General features: G+C 43.3%; 2 protein-coding genes across 2 annotated transcripts; both read right to left on the reverse strand.

Annotated features, from left to right (window-relative positions):
• Positions 1-10: 10 nt before the first annotated feature.
• Positions 11-8,805, reverse strand: coasy (CoA synthase). The gene is made up of 10 exons (XM_076298169.1): positions 8,671-8,805; positions 7,094-7,861; positions 6,518-6,732; positions 6,001-6,132; positions 5,550-5,739; positions 5,344-5,408; positions 5,173-5,257; positions 4,754-4,851; positions 4,480-4,626; positions 11-1,583 (listed from the first exon to the last, which is right to left on the reverse strand). The coding sequence occupies exons 2-10, from the start codon at positions 7,821-7,823 to the stop codon at positions 1,512-1,514; spliced, it is 1,734 nt and encodes a 577-aa protein (XP_076154284.1). The 5' UTR covers positions 7,824-7,861; positions 8,671-8,805; the 3' UTR covers positions 11-1,511.
• Positions 8,806-10,725: 1,920 nt separating this feature from the next.
• naglu (N-acetylglucosaminidase, alpha) lies at positions 10,726-17,849 on the reverse strand. The gene is made up of 6 exons (XM_076298170.1): positions 17,155-17,849; positions 14,762-14,909; positions 14,495-14,641; positions 14,235-14,320; positions 13,851-14,107; positions 10,726-13,216 (listed from the first exon to the last, which is right to left on the reverse strand). Exons 1-6 carry the CDS (start codon positions 17,571-17,573, stop codon positions 12,009-12,011), a joined length of 2,265 nt encoding a protein of 754 aa, XP_076154285.1. The 5' UTR covers positions 17,574-17,849; the 3' UTR covers positions 10,726-12,008.
• Positions 17,850-18,266: the final 417 nt, after the last annotated feature.

The following is an 18,266-nucleotide window of genomic DNA, read 5'->3' on the forward strand; positions in this document are numbered from 1 at the left end:
GTAGTAGCAATGTACAAAAATTACTTATGCATATGTTGTCATATGTAAAAACGAACACAAAAAAGTAGGCCAGGCTTTTCGTATTCAGTTTAATAGAGCTTTCTCACTCTATAACGGAAGTTCTCTACCATGTACCATTCTTCAAATAATCATTGTTCAACTAGTGCATTAATCTCAAAGATTTACACATAGGTTATTAAAATATTCTGGAAAAAAAAAACTGACATTGCTCATTTGGAAATCTCACCAGCCTTGTCAGTGAACCGTTTTAAAAAATAAAATTAGGACTAAAATAACTTCTGAACAATATTTTTTTTCTTTGTTTAGGTTTTACACTCTCGCTCTACCATGCCAGTCTTTGAGAAAAAAAAGATAGAGATAGCTGACTGGGTCTTGTTTAAACCTAGTCTGTACAGTAGGCACATTTATACATGTAATTCTGCAAGCATCTGTAACAGCATTCTGATATGGAGAAACCAAGTACATCATTTTTAAGGCCCCTCTTGCTAGTGTTGCGTAACAGGTCACACTTAGTGTACACCCATTCTCTCGACAAATTTTGTCAAATCACAAACCTCCAGAGATGCAATAACACAACGGAGCGCTTACAACTCAAACGTATTGATCAATGCACATGGAAATGTCAAGGTGGTTATCCTAATTGTATTTTAAAAGACTAATCTTCCAGGCATTGTAGTTAACAGATACTAAACAATTTAAAACATGAACCTGATTCACATAAGCTAAGCCACTTAGAGAGAGGTGCAGATATATGACGAGGCAGCACTGCTGCGCCCTAACGGAAGTAGTAGGTTTTCAAACCTGAACCGCTTTTATGAACAGATGAGCTGTCATGTCAAATGTGGCTCATTGACACACTATTGCAGTCCATTTTGTTTCATGGGTTATTGGAATATTGTCCATAGTCTATAGCAAGCTATACAAGCAACTACAGTGTTTCACAGATTAACCTCAACGCGAAGGAACAGTATGGGGTATATACACTTGAAATAAACATGAAAACAATTTAAAAATAGGTTAGAGCAGGAAAGTATTGACTCTGTCTGTATAAAACATGGAGCATTCTGATTAGTTTTTTTTTCCTCATGTGAAAAACCTCAGTCAGGATTATAAACTGCCCGTTCTGTGTGCACTGGTGTGGTTTGCTTAAGAGTAGATGAGCCCTCGTTCCTGGTAATGGTTTAAAGATGATGTCGACATTGGGTGAGATGTCCACTGTGTTCCCGAGGGCTCCATCCTGTGTTCATCTTGCGCTCTATGAGTGGCTGTTTCCAATGTTATCACATATCATATCAGATTTGGCTGTGGTTAAAATCAAGTGTCTGTGCACACACTTTTGGGATCCACCTGTGTTTCTTGACCAGTTGGTGTGGGGTTTTTCCAGCATTCCAAAGTGTGTGTGTGTGCGCTTATGCATCTAGTTTTATGGATCTAGTTGACAGCAGCTGGACATTACTGTAAAAGGGACGCATCCCATCCTCCTCCCTCTCTTATGAGGACAGGCCTGCCTCCTGCAGTCTCTGGTTGATTCGTTGCTGCAGCAGGTTCCAAGCTTTCTGTACCTGGAAATGCCACACACATACCAAGAAAGGTGTAACCATAGTACACAGAGTACAGAGATCTATGCTGGTAACCATAGTGCAGCATAGGTTTAGCAAGAAATGGGATTTTAAAAAAAAAAACCTAGCTAACAACACAACAGCCTTTTCACATGTTTGTGGTGCGAACAGATATCCCCTTGTTCCAAGATGGAATGCAGGGATTAAAGTGAAAAAAAAAAATCAGGCCATCAGTCATACGTAGTTCTACCTATAGAGATAGCACCCCTTTTGCGGTCGCGACCTATTGGTTTTTAATGTACAAAAAGATGCAAACAGCAAAGTAAAGGGAGTATTCGCCTTATTCACACGGCGGCCATTGTTTAAACCAAAACGAGGCTACAGGGTACACTTACTATATAATTAATGCCACCTACAGGTGAATGCATAGAACATAACAATCCTATGGTTTGTGTACCCATGTGAATAAGGCGTGAATAAGGCGAATTGAGAGTGTTCTTGATTGAGATTGAGTTTTCCTGATGAACAAAACAATATTTCAGTACCATCCCTGACCATTGCTGATTAGCCATTGCTGTTCTTTTCTACTGCAGCAATATTGTAGAAAGGCTTTAACTTACACTCTTATTTACTTACTTCAGGCCAAAAGTGTTTAAAGGGGAGATTTTTTTTCTTGTTAATATGCAATTCAACACCAAGTAAAATCTATAAAATCAAGTTGGCAAGACTTCCCATTTCCTCATCAAAGTAATGAATCAGAACATTCTAGCTATTGTTCATATTTTCATTTGTTGCCTCATCCGCATTTAATGAAAACATGGTAATTTTGAGTTTTACAGACAACTCAGTTTTCCAATGAGCAGCAATACTGTGTGTGCTCATCAGGGGCGATTCTAGGGGCGGGGCCACAGGTTGACAAGGTTGACAAGAGGTTGCGATATGGTGAGGGACAGGTCGTGTTGTGCTATGAAAGAACATGCGTAGTCTACTATCTGATCGCAAAAACGGTCAGCCATAGATAAACGTAGCCTACCTCTGTCGTGGTGGCTAGTTGCACCAGGTAGGGAAGATGTCCTGAAGTGCACGAACGTTAACCTTATGGCGGTCTTCTGATTGGTGGCATGCTAAAACGTTTTCTTGCAGCAAACCGCGAAAAAAGCAAACCTCTGGCACTTTAATGTCTTTACACCATGGCTTGTTAGTTCTCCCCGTTTCCAACAGCCGCCCATCTCCATTTATTTTTTAACTTTTGACACCTGTGCCTTTAGCAACAACGCATCCATGACAGCTAGTGGCCTTGACAAATAGACGCACACAAATCATGACGCTAATATGCGAGGTTCTGGTAGGCCTATACTGGTTATGGTTTTGTGCTATAAATTAATAATAGCAAAGTTTTTTAGGTTGACTATTTTAATTGCATGGTTATTTTTTGTCAACATACACTCACAACCTACTGTCGTTAAAAGTGAGGCCTAAGCAAAATAGGCTACAAGGCTGTCTGCGTCACAAACACGACTGACCCCCTTACTCATGCCTATAATAATATTGTCATCATCGCGAACTGTTGGTTGACAATTGACAATATTATTATTATTTTATGTTAACACGCTCAGTCAAAACCTTCCGTCGCAAATTGTGAAAAAAATTGTTGTACATGTCATAACAGACAGGATAATAAATTGCATACATAAATTGCACACATAATGTTAGTTGCATTGATTAAAAACTGTAGCAATAATAGTACATCGGGTGGCATGGCTATCTGTTCAAGTCATAGGTGACACCCAAAATGAATGACCTCCCCTGACAAGAGTTCGCGATAGTAAGAAATGGTCTACATTGATGCAGGGAAAGAAAACAGCCTACGCTTCTTCTCCAAATTCGCACATAGAGCTCACAATATCATATCCAAAAAAGTTAAACCAATTGGCCAACCTCATCAGCTGTCTCGATTGTGTCACTATAATCCAACTTTTAGACCGTTAGTCCTCCAGACGTGTTCTTTTTTTTTATAAGCAAACGCCCCAGGCCAATGAGACAAGCGTGTAGCTACAACATAAACAAAGCGAAACTCATGGCTGACGTATCTTCTTGAGCGGTCACTGATTGAGACACAGAAAGTTCTCAAAAACACTATTAGGTCTTTAAACATTTACCATCACACACATTAATTCATCTGACCTAATATTTGTAGTTGCCTTAAAAAAAGGAAAAGAAAAAGTGATAGTCCCCCCCTGCTATTTTTTTTCTCATCGGATCTGCATCGATCTCAAATATGACATTTCTGAAATCAAATTGACGGAAATCCGTCGTACGACGGAGAACTTTAATCCTTGGGAATGTTGCGGCTCCCACTTAGGCTTTATACAACAGTAAAGGCCAGTCAAATTACTATTTTCTTTTTAAGTACAGCTCTGGAAAATTTGAAAAAAACACTGCACATTTTTCTGATGTCATCCTGCGGTTGCTGAGTGACATTTCGAATGAGTTGACGGTCATATTCAAAATTAAGAGACCACTGCAAATTTGAATATGACTGTTAACTCATTCGAATGTCACTCAGCAACCGTAGGATGACAGAAATATGTGCAGTGGTCTCTTAATTTTTTCCAGAACTATATATATTTTGGGCTTTTTTTGGCTTTATTATGACAGTGAAGAGACTGACAGGAAGCAAGTGGGGAGAGAGAGAGAAGGGGTGGGATCAGAAACTACAAGCAGGCAACGCACACACACAAACATTCCACACACACACACACACACACACACACACACAGGACATTGAAGCGACAGTGGTTGGTCGTTACACCTCATTACTCGTTCTAAATGGCTGGTTGTCTGAATAATGAATGAGTGAGAATGTGTGGTGTGTCTGTGTGGTGTGTGTAATATTTACCTGCTTCTGAGTCTGGTGAGGCTCCCACAGGGTACACAGCACCACGTTGGCATGCTGCACCTGCTTAGCGCTGGACCACTGAGACTGCAGCCTCCGCACAGCATCCTCCTCGCTCACCCCATCTCGCTCCACAATTCGCCGCACCGCCTGACACAGAGAGGGGAGAAGAGGAGAAACCGTCATATCCTCATAAGAGTCAGGAAGAGATGACACACTTGGAAACATAAAGAGGGGAAGAGAGGGAAAGGTTCTGTAGTTCAAGCGGCTGGAGTACCTCTTCCTCTGGAATGGTGGCGACCCAGACTTCATGCACCAGAGTCTCCCAACCAGCTTCCAGCAGCACTGCTGCATCCACTACACACACGCGTTTGCCTGCGGTAAAAAGCGCACGCACGCACACGCACACACACACACACACACGCACACACACACACACACACTTTTAAACATTTGAAATTTCCCCAAGTATACGGAATACAAGTAACTGATACCACTGAACTATTATCCACTGAACTATTAACCCTTAAAAGTGTGGGTTTTTGAACATTCTAACGTAAGATTCCGTTCCCCAGCAATTCAAGGTTCTAAAATTCTATGTTGCATTGAACCCAAATATTCTTTAGAACGTTCATTTTCCAACATTCCCGTCACAACGGAATTCGAATATGCTGAATGACAGGAATTTTACTGTACCTTCTTCTTTGGCCTGTTGTATCCGTTTCTTAACCAGCAATGCAATTTCTGGCCATACTATATCAGTCAAAGCTTTTAACCTTTCCTGCAACACAAACAGTACATTTGTCAGCGTCCTTTTTATAAAACATTCTAAAACAGACAAAAATTCAACAGAAGACAGAACAGTACCGGATTTCCAAACACCTTCCTGCCCAACATCCGTCTGTTTATAGTCTTATCCTCATTCAGTATATCTGAAAAAGAGTATCCAACTTTAATACAATTGTATCAGTATATGTAGTATTCCATGAACAATTCGGATAACATAAGACCCAGTCTGACTAAAACATTGAGGAAATGGTCAACTGTGACAACTCTCCAGGAGACTGGCTGACCTGTCCCAAACTCCTGCACCACCTTTTGGTAGGCGACGGCCCTGGGCAGGTACGTCTCGTGGCCCAGCTGGTCACTGTCAATGCGGGCTGCTCCCAGGGCCTCCAGGCGGCGCGCGATGGAACTCTTCCCACTCCCGCTGCCCCCCGTAAGGCCAATCACGTACGGTATGAGGGGGACGTCCGACCGAGGCTGGTGAGAAGGAGGTTTGGAGAAATAAATACACAGTCTTACTTAAATGACATTCTGGTGTTGCAAACCTAATGCAGCGTTGTCCTGATACACTCTGGAAGTGTTGTCTCTCAAGAGTCCTTCAGTCGTTATCTTGTTACTTCTCTTGTGTTTTCTTTACCGTTTCTATTTCATTTATAATTCATCTATTTGCAGATGTTACTTACAAATGCAGCTCTTACTTCACAAATACGTTGCCAACCCAAGCACCCCAACCCATACCTTGGGTGGGCTGAGCAGGGTGCCCAGCAGTCGCGAGCGCAGACTGGATGAGCTGATCTTCTCCTCCTCGATCTCTGTGTGATGGGCGTCCTTAATCAGCTGGATCTCGTACAGCACCAGCTCAGGAAGGCCCTGGGGGCAAACACAAGCGTGTACTGTTAAGGTTAGGTGTAGTCCTTTTTTTCATTAAAGGCCAAAAGTCAGCCATGAGCAAAGTCCAGAGGAGTCTTCAAAGACTGATTATTTGACCTTTAAACAGACAAACACTAACATGCAAAGATTAATTCTGAACTGGAGATCTGGTAAGCCATTTACAGTGTCCATCCTGAACAAAGGTAACCTCAAGCTTGCCCTGAGAAAGGAACAAACATTGACCCTCTGAAAAACTCTGTGACTGCCTTAAAGCATAGAGCAATTCTCATTTGAGAATCCTGAACAAAGTCAGTAAAAATAATGTCAATACAGGGTCATATCCTTTCATAAGTAATATAGTGCCAAACTGGAAAGGCAGACACACATTTTCCAGCCTCCTTTTGTTCACGGCTTCGCCTCCCCTCCGTGTCTCCTCGCTGACCACAATGCACTGCAGCTGGGGGTCTGTGATGGAGGGGCCGAAGGGGTCAAAGAGCGGCACGATCTCGTACTGCAGCGAGGGCTTGACATCCCTCAGGAACTCCTTCAGCCTCTGCACGCGCTGAGGGTACGGCTCGATCAACTCCTTTAACACCTTATCTACACGACAAGAGTGAGAGAACAACAGAGACAAAACAAATCAGCTACAGTATAGAGAGAGGGAACAAGGAAGGAGAGAGGTAGATAACGCCACAGGCAAGAAAATGGGAGAAAGACAGATACTCAGTTAAACAAATAGTCACGCCAATTAAAGTATAGTATTAGTGCCATTTCACCACACAAAAGACTTGTTCAAACTGGTTTCTGTCTGCCCAGACTGGTAACAGTGTACTGCAATACATCCAAGTAGGAAAACGACTCACAATATAACCAGTGTGCAGAACAATCTCAAACACAAGGTCAGCACGAGCTGCATTCCTAGAGGAAATCTAACACAGGATCGCGTGAGGGACACACTCACTCTTTAGTAACTCTTTATCCGACACGCCAATGAGGAAGCGCTTGTTGGCGAGGAGGCATGAGACATTCAACAGGGTCTTGTGGGCGACGTGAAGGCGGTCGAACGTTCCTCCGAGCACCACATCGCTGTACGTTTCTATGGGCTCCGACTGGCCCCTACTCTTCTCCTTCTCCTCCTCAGTGTCCTTGGTCACCTCTCCTCCGCTCTCCTCTCCTCCGCTGCTCTCCAGGACCTGCAGCCGTGGGTGCAGCAGCACGGAGTTGAGGCCGGGGCTGCACACGTAGCAGTGGCCGGTGTACCTCTGCAGGCACTGGGCCACCAGGGTTGACTGGCCGGGGTCCTGCAGGGCGTAGTCCGTCAGCACCACCTCCGGGGAGTGGGAGAGGGACTGTGGCGAGGGGAAAGGGTTTGCCCCTCCATTTGAGCCCAGGCCGGCCACGTTGTTGGGCTGGGCGCGCACGTTCGTCAGCAGCACCCGGACGTCCAGGTGGCCGCAGACGTCTGCGGCGTTGCTGTAGAGGCGGGATATGAGACTGGAGAGGTCCACCACGGGGGGGATGTACACAGGCCGAGCCTGGCTGGAGACACCCAGGTTCAGGTCTGGGTGGAGATGCACGTAGAGGGTACGCTCTACCACCTGGGCGGCAGAACTCAGGACTGGCGCGATGCGCAAGGGGAGGGTGTGCAGGGGGGATGTGAGGACTAGTATGCCAGTGCTGAACATCGACATGGTAACCAGCACAATGTTCTCAGCAGCAGTCACAGCATCTGTAAGGGAAAAAGATAACATTGAATCACATATTATTTATTGACTAAACTTTAACATACCCTACACAACAGTATGCTTCCTTACATGGTCTAATAACTTCGGAAAGTACAAAGTACATAGACACAATGCTAGAAACAAGAGGAATATTACAAATTCATGGCACGCTTGAAATCCTGAGTTGATTTTAATCAATAGTTATTACCACAGAAACGTCAGTTAACGGCAACTGTTCAACTTGTCCAAAGTGTAAGCAATCTACAGGTCAGGGGGGTGTTCCAAGTATGTAGTTTAGTGACAAGGCTGGGTAAGTTAACTCAGAGTAAGTGGTAAACCTCCTAATAGAAGAGCTGTATGGCTTCATTCGCCTAACAAAACAATGCCATAGGGCTCTTGTTGTAGGAGGTTTACCACTTACTCTGAGTTAACTTACACAAGTTTATTACTTAACCACGTACTTGGAATACCCCCCAGGTCACTTAGCTATTCGATGTCTGAGTTACATTTACGTTTCTCAACGTTAGATTGATGTTTTCAGACAGTTATTGAACACCTTAGCGTTATAATCATGTCCTTAAGTCGACAACGAGAAAGAAATTTAAATGTGTATAATGTGTCAAATCTTCCTTTACAGGATGACACTAGCTAGTAACCTTGCTAAAAAAAATAGCCCTTTGAGCTAAGAGCTGCCGTTCCACCACCACCAATGGTAAGTTAGCTACCTAGCCAACCTGCTAGCCTCTTAGCGGCAGATCCATTGACAGTAAAAAAGAATGGCAGACCGAATAGACTTATAGACAATGTACATTACCATGATGTCGACAGCCGGCAGAATTCTGCAGTGTTTCCGCAAAGTGTGCTACCCCACGTATCCTACATTACCAACTAGTGTTTACAAAGTTAACCAACTCTCATTTGGGTTTCCTTCCGAGTTGCTCCATGTCTATTTGACCTAGTAGACCACGTGATTCTGTACCCAACCAGAGCCCGTTTACGTTTATTAGACATTCTCTGACCCAACGTTGTCGACAATTAAATCTTGTGCCATATAGGGAAATGTAGTCCCATTTAATATAGTAGGACACAGAAATAAGATAGATAGATAGATAGATAGATAGATAGATGAATACTTTATTGATCCCCAAAGGGAAATTTAAGGCCCAGTATACAATTATAACATTAACAGTATGAGAAAATTGTGCTTGGGCAACACTGTAGGCTACTTACAGTCATGCTATAAAGCAACCTTGAATTGAATTGAAATAACAAATCCACATAAATAGTATGGACAGTAAAATATACTAAATCAAAAATCTACATGAATGTAGCCTACTGAGAGATGTATAAGCATGAGATGCTTGCAGTGACAGGGCCAGGGAATGACCCTGTGATTCAGTATGTAAGGTGCTCTATGAGAGTGTGTCATGGTGGTAGTGCAAATAAATCCAACAGTGCAAGGGTAAAGTCTAGAGACCATTAAATATGGACAATATAAGATAATGATGTAGACATAGTAATATAGTTTTTTCAGGGTCCTTTTATCTGATATTGAAGTGATGCTCTCATGGATGGATTATGAACTTTGGGGCCCCAATCACACACACACACACTAATTGTTGCATGTTTGGGAAGGGGGGGGGGAATGTTTAATTTGTTTGATGTGATTTCCTGTATTCTGGTGCATTTTGGGGATGGCCAATACTAACTTCAATCAGATTCATAGCCTACATCCTGATTTGTTGATATTGAGGCAATGATTCCATGCAAAAGCTTGGGCTTCAGGGCCCCCTGACCCCTTGGGCCCCTGGGCCTGGGCCCGGTAGGCCTGTGCAGTAATCCATTCCTGGATGCTCTCCAGTTCAACGCCCACGACAGAGCCAGCTTTCCTTTCCTGCCTGTCCAGTCTCCCAGCATCCCTCTTCGTAGTGCTTCCTACCCAGCATACCACAGTAGAAGAGGACGCTGGCAACAACAGACTGGTAAAGCATCCAGAGGATGCGGCAGACATTAAAGGGCTGCAGCCTCCTCAGGAAGTACAGCCGGCTCTGCCCTTTCTTGTAGAGTGCTTCAGTATTGGCTGACCAGTCCAGTTTATGTCCAGGTGCATCCCCAGATACTTGTAAGTGTTTACCACCTCAATGGAGACTGGCAGCAGAGCGGGCTTAGACCTATACGGAAATCCACCACCATCTCTTTGGTATTAGCAGTGTTGAGTTGTAGTTGAGTTTGCACCATTGCCCAAAGTCCTCCACCAGGCTCCTGTACTCCTCATTGAACAATCTATAAACATTCATAATAGCAAACAAAATAAACTGGTAATCTTATCACTACAATGGTCAGGGCAGTCATCAGTGGGATGTCAAGTAGGGATAGTCCTAACTGGTAGCCTAAGTGCAATGGCAATTACCTAATGTAATAGCATGGCATAACTTCAAGCCAGTGCAAGGGCAGCTGACCAAATATCTGTGAGCAATAATTGACAACAAACTAACCTTAGACCAATGCAGACTGTATTTATAAGAAAGCAAGACAATAGCTCTATTCACTGGAACCTGAGGAACTAGCCAAGAAAATTGGGAACCAAAACTCTTTGGTTCCCAATATTTTGTGCCCTGTGCTGTAACTCTGAACTGGGACAACTGAATGTTTTTCACTATTGCTATTGCTGACAGACAAATTTGTATTTATATGGACAGCTTTCTTAGCTTATCCTAAAATACACACATTTGTTTTAGCATAAAGAACAAGCTGCACTGGTCTAAAAAATGGTTGATAAAAAAAAGTAAATTTTATATAAACTCATGATCAAATTGGGTGTGGTGTGGTGTGGTGTAGCATTGCATTACAAACAAAGCCAACAGGCATGAACAGTATGAAAAGTATGGCTTTATTCGACAGAATATAAAAATAGCATTTTGTTCTGAATTCCTATTCATATTCACATTGCAGTACTTTGTAAACCTATCCCTTTTTTGACTGGTCAATAACTAAGGTTGAGGGATTGTACAGGGCCAAAAAGACAGACACAGACAGACACACACCCCCACACAACACACACACACACACACACACACACACACACACACACACACACACACACACACACACACACACACACACACACGACTAGCCAATTAATGGCTTCATTTTATATGACCCAGTCAGATCTAAGTAAACCACTGAGAAAAACCTTTTAAAATTATGTCACAACATCAGTTTTTACAGCATGTAAACAATTGTATACCAATTGGACAAAAATATCACTGCTTTTCTTCGCCATTATCTTGAAACTATTCAGACCGTGTCTGTCCACAGACCACGGTCCATTTCCCCAAACTTGGCAACATTTTTTTTGTGTAAGTCACTGTACATCTGAAGTAAAAACTAACATTATTGTCATTTTACTCCCGTGGTGCACATGCATTCAGGCAGCAATGGACAACAATTATTTAGAATTAATTCTTTCAAATCTATCTAAAATCTGTATTTACAGTTAATACAGTTGAGTTATACAGTACATTTTTATGATACTGCAGTTTGAATAAAAACTTGCTTATCATTCTCCTGAATTAAAAGGATTTAACCTCTGCAGGTCCAATCTGATCTTCAGAGACATTCTTTAAGCTGTACAAGGAGGTTCCACCCCATCTTAAAGAAATAAAAAAGATTTAGCCATGTTTAGCATATCTACTTGGCTCCTGTAGGAAACAAAATGAATGAAGTTAGGTTCAGCCCTAATGTAACATATCACATACATATAACGTATTGAAGGCATCTGAGGTGTTGAATTATTTCCACTGTCTATAGCAGCAGAATAAAAACAGGCAAAAATGTCTACCATACATTGGTGTATACAGCTAAAATGTCACCATATTAAAGTGGGATCTCATTCCAACCAAATATGTGTGAAAAGTTTTAGCTATTCAAGGCCACAAGTTATTAGACAACACCCAAGTTTACCCAAACGCTGTCCTTGTCCATCCTGTCAATCTGACTACAGATAGTTGATATTTCCCAAAGTGGAAGAAAACAAATATACATTTTGTAGCAGAAAATCCATCGTAATATGTCCATCCTTTTTTATACTCCTTAAGAAGTAATGGTCATTGGAGGTGCAATTTGTTACTGAAGAATCTACAGTTGGGTGGTTCATGTCAATGTCTTAAGTGCTTGAGGGTAGTATTTCAGGAAGATCCTCCTTGCAATCTCATAGGTATTACCAAGTGGTTTGGAGGGGTACTTCCGTTCATTATAAACAAATCCCTTCTCCACCTGAAAAACTTCCTGGTTGAAGGCATCTTGTTTGAAGGGTCTGCCTCGGTCCAAACATTCCACCAGTGTATTGACAAACAGACCCCATCTCTGGGAGTAGTAATCCTCCATGAGTCCACCCCACTCCTTGTTGGCATAGTCCAGGATGTTGCCCTCGGGTCCCCAAAGTGTGACCTGGTTCCTAGCATTGAAGTCATACAGCTGAGCCTCTCTCTCGTTTAATCCCATCGATCGTGCATTCTCAAGCCACAACCCCAGTAGGAAGTGGACGTCACTGGACAGGAGGCGGTCGAGCTCGGGCAGCAGGTCATATATGAGGACACCACCTGCGGTCAAAAGCTCCGGAAGCTTCTGTGCCTGAAAGGCATCGCGGATCTCTCGGTAGAACTCAGTGGTGAGCAGCTGGAGAGCCTGTCGAGTGACGTCCACCAGGTCATAATGGAAGGTCTGGGTGTCCATCAGTGCTGGAGCCGCCTCGAAGAGCAGCCGCCACGCCTCATAGAGGTGGGCAGGCTTGTACCACACGTCCGTCACCATGTGCAGCGATGGCCGGCGCACCAGTGGGCTGTGGTTGTGGTTCTTGTATCCTGCCAGGGTGCAGTTGTACACGCTCCGGAAGAGCAGCCGCCAAGCGGCCCCCAAACTCTCCTCCATGCTGCCGTAGCGGCGGGCTGCGTACAGGGACACCCACTTGAGCAGGTTGACGGGCTCCTTTCGCCAGGCGAGCTCGCTCATCAGCTCGTACACCACGGGATTCTGCTCGATGCCCTCTGGGGCCATGCCCAGTCCCACCAGCGTAGAGTTGGGGAAGCGGAGGGCCTCGAACGGGCCCATGTTGACCTGCTCCACCGTGCCGAACATGCCGCTGTTCCCACCAAAGTTGTGCAGCATGCACCAAATGAAGGGCTGGCCATAAAAGGACTGTGTGAAGGAGAAGGCTGGCATGGACTCAGCAAACAGGTCCAGCACAATCATTCTCCCAAGAGGGACGCCGTGCAGCAGCGCTTTGACCTGGGCCGGTCTCCAAAACGCTGTGTCGGAAACAAACAACCAGCCTTGCATCAGCCAGACTGCCTGTGGGTCCACTGCGGAGAGGAGAGCGAGAGAAAGAGAGAGAGAGAGAGAGAGAGAGAGAGAGAGAGAGAGAGAGAGAGAGAGAGAGAGAGAGAGAGAGAGAGAGAGAGAAACACAATGTCTGTGAAGCTGTTTGTGGATCAAGCTGGAGTGTGATCAGTCCTGGCAATCACTCTCAGACATGTCAGGCACAGCTACAGCAGAAACAGGAAAACGATTATGACATGATGACATCAGGAGGCAAACCAAAATAAATGGCTAAGAATACTGCAACAGAGCCAGTACCTATAAACACTTATTTGCATAGTGTATTAGCCAACCTTGCGTCAGCGCTGACTGAATTGATATGAATAACAGATTACTTATGATTAATAATAGGAAGTTAAGAATATAAAAGTTCAGAATAGTCTTACTAACATTATAGTACCATCACTGTGAGAACGCTTCAGGGACTGCACTTGTATTGTCTTCAAGAAGTCACATCATCAGACCACATTAGATTAGCTGCAAGTTGCAGCTAAGTTATTTTACAGTAAACAAAAACTAGCTAGATAGATAGATACTTTATTGATCCCCAGGGGAAATTCAGCTGACCTGATTAGAGCTATTAAAATCACGTGTCTACCTATAGGCTATCATTATTACCTGATGTCATTGTGTTGAAGACTGCATGGCTGACAGAGGATAGGTAGGCTGGGTCAGATGAAGAGGGTGTCATTTCATTAAAGGTGTCTGCACTGTAGATGTGGTCTGTCCCAAACTGCTCCACCATCTGGGACAGGAAAAGGCCCCCAATCCGCAGGAACAGGGGGTCCCGGGGATCGAGCAGGTAGGCACAGGAGTAGGTGCAGTTGAAATGGCTCCATGGGTTCAGCTTAGTCACATTTGATTTTGGGTACAGCCTGCAGAAAAGTCAGAAAAGCTTACATAAGGCGTACTACTATTACCATACATGATCAGTTGGTATTTTAACAGGAGGGTGCTGAACTTTCTTGCACATCCATACCCATTGGGTAATTTAAGTATTACCTGGTTATTCCTGGGGGCACAATCCCAGAGAAGGCTGGCAAAACAGGCATCATTCCCAGAGCCCTCATTCGCTCCAAAATTTTAAACTGCTCAAATTAGGGTTTTAAACAAAAATAGATGTGGAAGAGATTGAGTTAATAATCACTTCAAGCACACATTCACGTTTGAGATTGAGTGCATAATCTTACATCACTTCAAGCATATGTTTTAGAGGACAAATGATTTTCTCCAAGAAACGACAAAAGTGGAGTGTGTCAAACCTGCAGGTGAAGCTGCTTGACATGCCAAGACTGGGGGAGTGGGCCACCCCATTGGAATAGGTTCCCCATGCGATTCCAGGCCAGGAATGCAGGGCCAGTGAAAAACTGGTCCACCTCAGTCTGGTTCAGACCAAGGGACAGGTACACCTGACACAAAAGGTCAAAACAGTCAGTTTTGAGAAAGAGAGGTCTGCAAATGGATTCTAATGTATTGGGCACTACAGGATAACTATAAAGAAGACATTGCCTACATTTTAGAGCCTTTACCTCTTGCCACAGGGCTTCTTGCCCTGTAAACGCTAAAGGCAAGTTAATACCATTGAGTACCATCCAGTCAATCTCCCGCTGCCATCGTGGCCAATCCCACCACACACTTGAGTAGCTCTGCGTACACACATTCTGATAGTACCTAAATCTGAGAAAAACAAAAAAATAAGGTTCCTTAGGTGATAACTGGTATTTAGTTTAACTTCTCAGGCAAGACAAACAATTTTGAGGATATAAGTTCTCTGTGTTTAAAACCAATTACTCAATTTTGCTCTATCAACAAGGTTTTTTTTTTACAGTTTTAAGAACGCCCATTTCAGATTCTACTATTTAATAGCCAGCAGGTGCATTTTCTTTGTAATGCTCAGTAGGCCAAGTGGTGGAGAGCCTACCTCTGCTCCAGACTGCAATGAATGCATGGAAGACAAGGGGGAGAACGTAATGACAGCAGGCAAGTTCTAGCTTACTACACTTGGGTGGGCTGTAAGGAAATTGTGGGTGGGCAACATAGCAAAGCGCTCAAATTGGATCAAAATTGATATACACACAAACAACACGTTGAGATGGGTGTTCAGGCCTATGTGTTTCAGAGCTTGACAACAATGAGGTTGAATTTACAAAAGGTTTAAAAGTACAGAGTGTGCTTAAAGCTTGTAGTAGTGGTTTGGTGTCATCAGCAATTTTAAGCTTGGCATGCATCACTACACATTTTTGGACATAATCTGGTACGTACTTTTGTTGGATTCTAGGCCTAGTTTTCATTGCATTCATTCAGGCCTACACAGAAAACTATGCAACAATCTATATTCCAAATAAAACGTATTACAGTTAGCGGTCATTTACAACTGCTTGCACACAAGTGTGCACATGTGAAGAGTGAGTGAGGCAATGGTGAATAAGTGTGGCATTTTGATAGGTTGTGTTTAAAAAAAGAAATCAAGCAACCTCCTGTTTTGTGTTAGGTAAAGAGTTGTGTGTGATGTTTTGTGAAATTGATAACTGAGTAAAAGGCTGAGAATTAGTGTATGGTTTTGCAGATTTAGTATGGGGTTATGGGGTTTGAGTGATACATTTCACGAATTGTTTGACATGCAGGTTCCTTCTTTGTTTTGTGTCTGTGCGTTATGTTTGTTTTTTGGTATTCGTGTTGGCTATGTGGGAGGGGAAGGTGTGTGTTTGTGTATGTTGATGGGAAGGTAGTGTGTGTGTGTGTGTGTGTGTGTGTGTGTGTGTGTACACACATCTTTTAAGGCAGTTTACCTACATACTGCACAGTTATGTATCAGCTAGCTATCATTACACTCAACACCAACTCATCTACATCCAAGCTGGGTTTGAGGCTGCAAAAAAAGAAAATCTTGGCTTTGTTTGGGTGGGCAAGACACAATGCTTGGGTGGGCTTAGCCCACCCTGGCCCACCTCTAGAGCTGGCCCTGAATGACAGACCATTGGGTCAATTTGGGTTGAGTAACTACAAGAGTCCCAGGCGCTTTAAGCGAACCATGTCTGAACGGAACACAAACAATGCACCATTTTCACGGCCCACCACTCCAACAAAACAAGGATTTTGAGTCTACTGCGACCCTAGCTATAGAGTATTGCAACACTCATCATGATGCTACAAATAACAGCCAATGGTTTGGCATGGAGCCTGACTGGCACAGTTCAAGGATCAAAGTGGAATTCACAAACAAATATTACAAAGCTGGTTAGAAGCCAGTGAAGATGCCTTACAAGAATTTGATGCTAAATGTATATAAAAATAAGTATTTCTATAAATCACTGCATACATTTTAGACAGTTACAAGGTGCCAAGAGATTATAGCTATAGATTTATCTATGCAACCTGAAAACATCTCATCAGACGACGGCAGCAATAACTTGATTATCACCTAAATAAGGGTGTGCCGTTTGTAACCATCAACCCAATGAGTAATCGAATAAGTAGCCTAACCAGGTTACCTAATCTGCATAGTAGTTTAATTGACCATTTCTAAGCTACCATAGTAGGGTGTTCTGCACAACAATGTCATGCCTGCATAGCCTGCATAGCTTGCTGCCTGCAGTGGTAACTATATTTTCATTGATGGCATGTAACAATGTGTGCAGGCATGCGTAATACTACTTCAAAGTTGGCTACTGTTGCTTTTCAGTGTGCCATTGAAGACGGGTTGATGGAAGACTGATCCAGCACAACCCTAACTCCAATTACAATTCCAGGTTTTTAAATGTATCGTTCCTTCAGGCCACTATATTTTTTAAGTAGCCTACACAATGGCAAGGAATTTCTTGTATTAGCATTTAAATGCAAAGACAGAAGAAGTTTGACTGGTTTTCCACAACAAAAATAAACCAGGCACTACCTTGACAGAAAATAGCCTAAATGCACTTACCTGTGTTGGGTGCTGATACGCAGAACACCGGTGAGAGTAGGAAGGGGACGTGGAACGTTCAACTGATTACCTGACCAAGATATGTGACAGTTACAGAAATACTTCAAATAATTATATATCCCAGTGGCCACCGCTACCCCCGTGCTTCCAATGGCTACAATCTTGTTGTTTTTCGCTGATCGGAGTTCACAAACGTCCAGCGTGTCGTTGGAAAACGTTCTGTTGACGGACACAATGAATTCTCTCGATCTGCCACCAAGAATACGTTTAAGGAGTTCAACCACAGCCTTTGCCTGCGTCTTATCCGAGACTTGGGGTTTGAGATGAGACAAAGTATCAAATGTACAATCGCCAGAATAAAGAAGCGACGCGAGACCCAGCAGGATCAAAGGAGCAAAGCATACACACTGAATTTTCATTTTGTTATCACTATCTTAGGAAATGCAAATTAAAACAGTTATGCGAAACAAAAATACAACTTATCCAGAGAGAAGTGCGTTAGATCCGTGCAGGGAAACAGGAAGCATCTCGTGAGTTTAGATACACGTCCAATCAGACTGCGCCTAACCACACAGCCCTTTCAGGCAGAACCAATAGAATGTGAATCAAACGAAGTAGTATCAGTTGCTCACATGATTTCATTTTGAGTGAGAGTCCAATTCGTGTAATTTGGACTAACTACACCTTGACAGAGCGCTTCCTTTACTGTCTATGGCTTCACAGCACCGGTGTTACCGGATATACGGTTTCTGAGATTCTGAGTTTCCAGGGCGGGGTTTAGCGTGAATATTTATGAACGGAGGATGTCGTGCGCGAGTGCCTAGACGCCCATTGCTGAAGCGTGAATGAAATGGAACTGAAAATGTTGTCAAAGAAAGTAGAAGACCACGGCGTTTTAACACGTTTTTGGATGTTGTCATGTGTTATTAATGGAAAGTATGACTATGTCGTGTTCGAGTTTAGATGCAATTTGGCGTTATCTTGTGTCGCAGCCAGTCAAACAAAACTTTGTGTCAGATTCAGTGGGTCGCTTACCATTAAGGATATTGGCGATTTTTACACAGTTGGCCTTGATGGTAGTCCTAGCCTAACTAGGCTATTATGTTTTTTAT

This window comes from Alosa pseudoharengus, unplaced genomic scaffold (assembly GCF_046254945.1).
Source record: "Alosa pseudoharengus isolate Yale_2024_CS ecotype anadromous, Long Island Sound unplaced genomic scaffold, YU_APseudo_1.1 YU_APseudo_1.1_scf_21, whole genome shotgun sequence".
NCBI lineage: Eukaryota > Metazoa > Chordata > Actinopteri > Clupeiformes > Clupeidae > Alosa > Alosa pseudoharengus.

Coding starts and splice junctions, on each gene's coding strand:
- coasy (XM_076298169.1), bottom strand. CDS start 7,823: ATGTCGATGTTCAGCACTGGCATACTAGTCCTCACATCCCCCCTGCAC. Junction 5,409..5,549: donor GGTGCAGGAGTTTGGGACAG/GTCAGCCAGTCT, acceptor ACTCTTTTTCAG/ATATACTGAATGAGGATAAG. Junction 4,852..5,172: donor ACAACAGGCCAAAGAAGAAG/GTACAGTAAAAT, acceptor TTTTTACCGCAG/GCAAACGCGTGTGTGTAGTG.
- naglu (XM_076298170.1), bottom strand. CDS start 17,573: ATGAAAATTCAGTGTGTATGCTTTGCTCCTTTGATCCTGCTGGGTCTC. Junction 14,321..14,494: donor TCAAGCAGCTTCACCTGCAG/GTTTGACACACT, acceptor TAATTTGAGCAG/TTTAAAATTTTGGAGCGAAT. Junction 14,108..14,234: donor GTGCCCCCAGGAATAACCAG/GTAATACTTAAA, acceptor ACTTTTCTGCAG/GCTGTACCCAAAATCAAATG.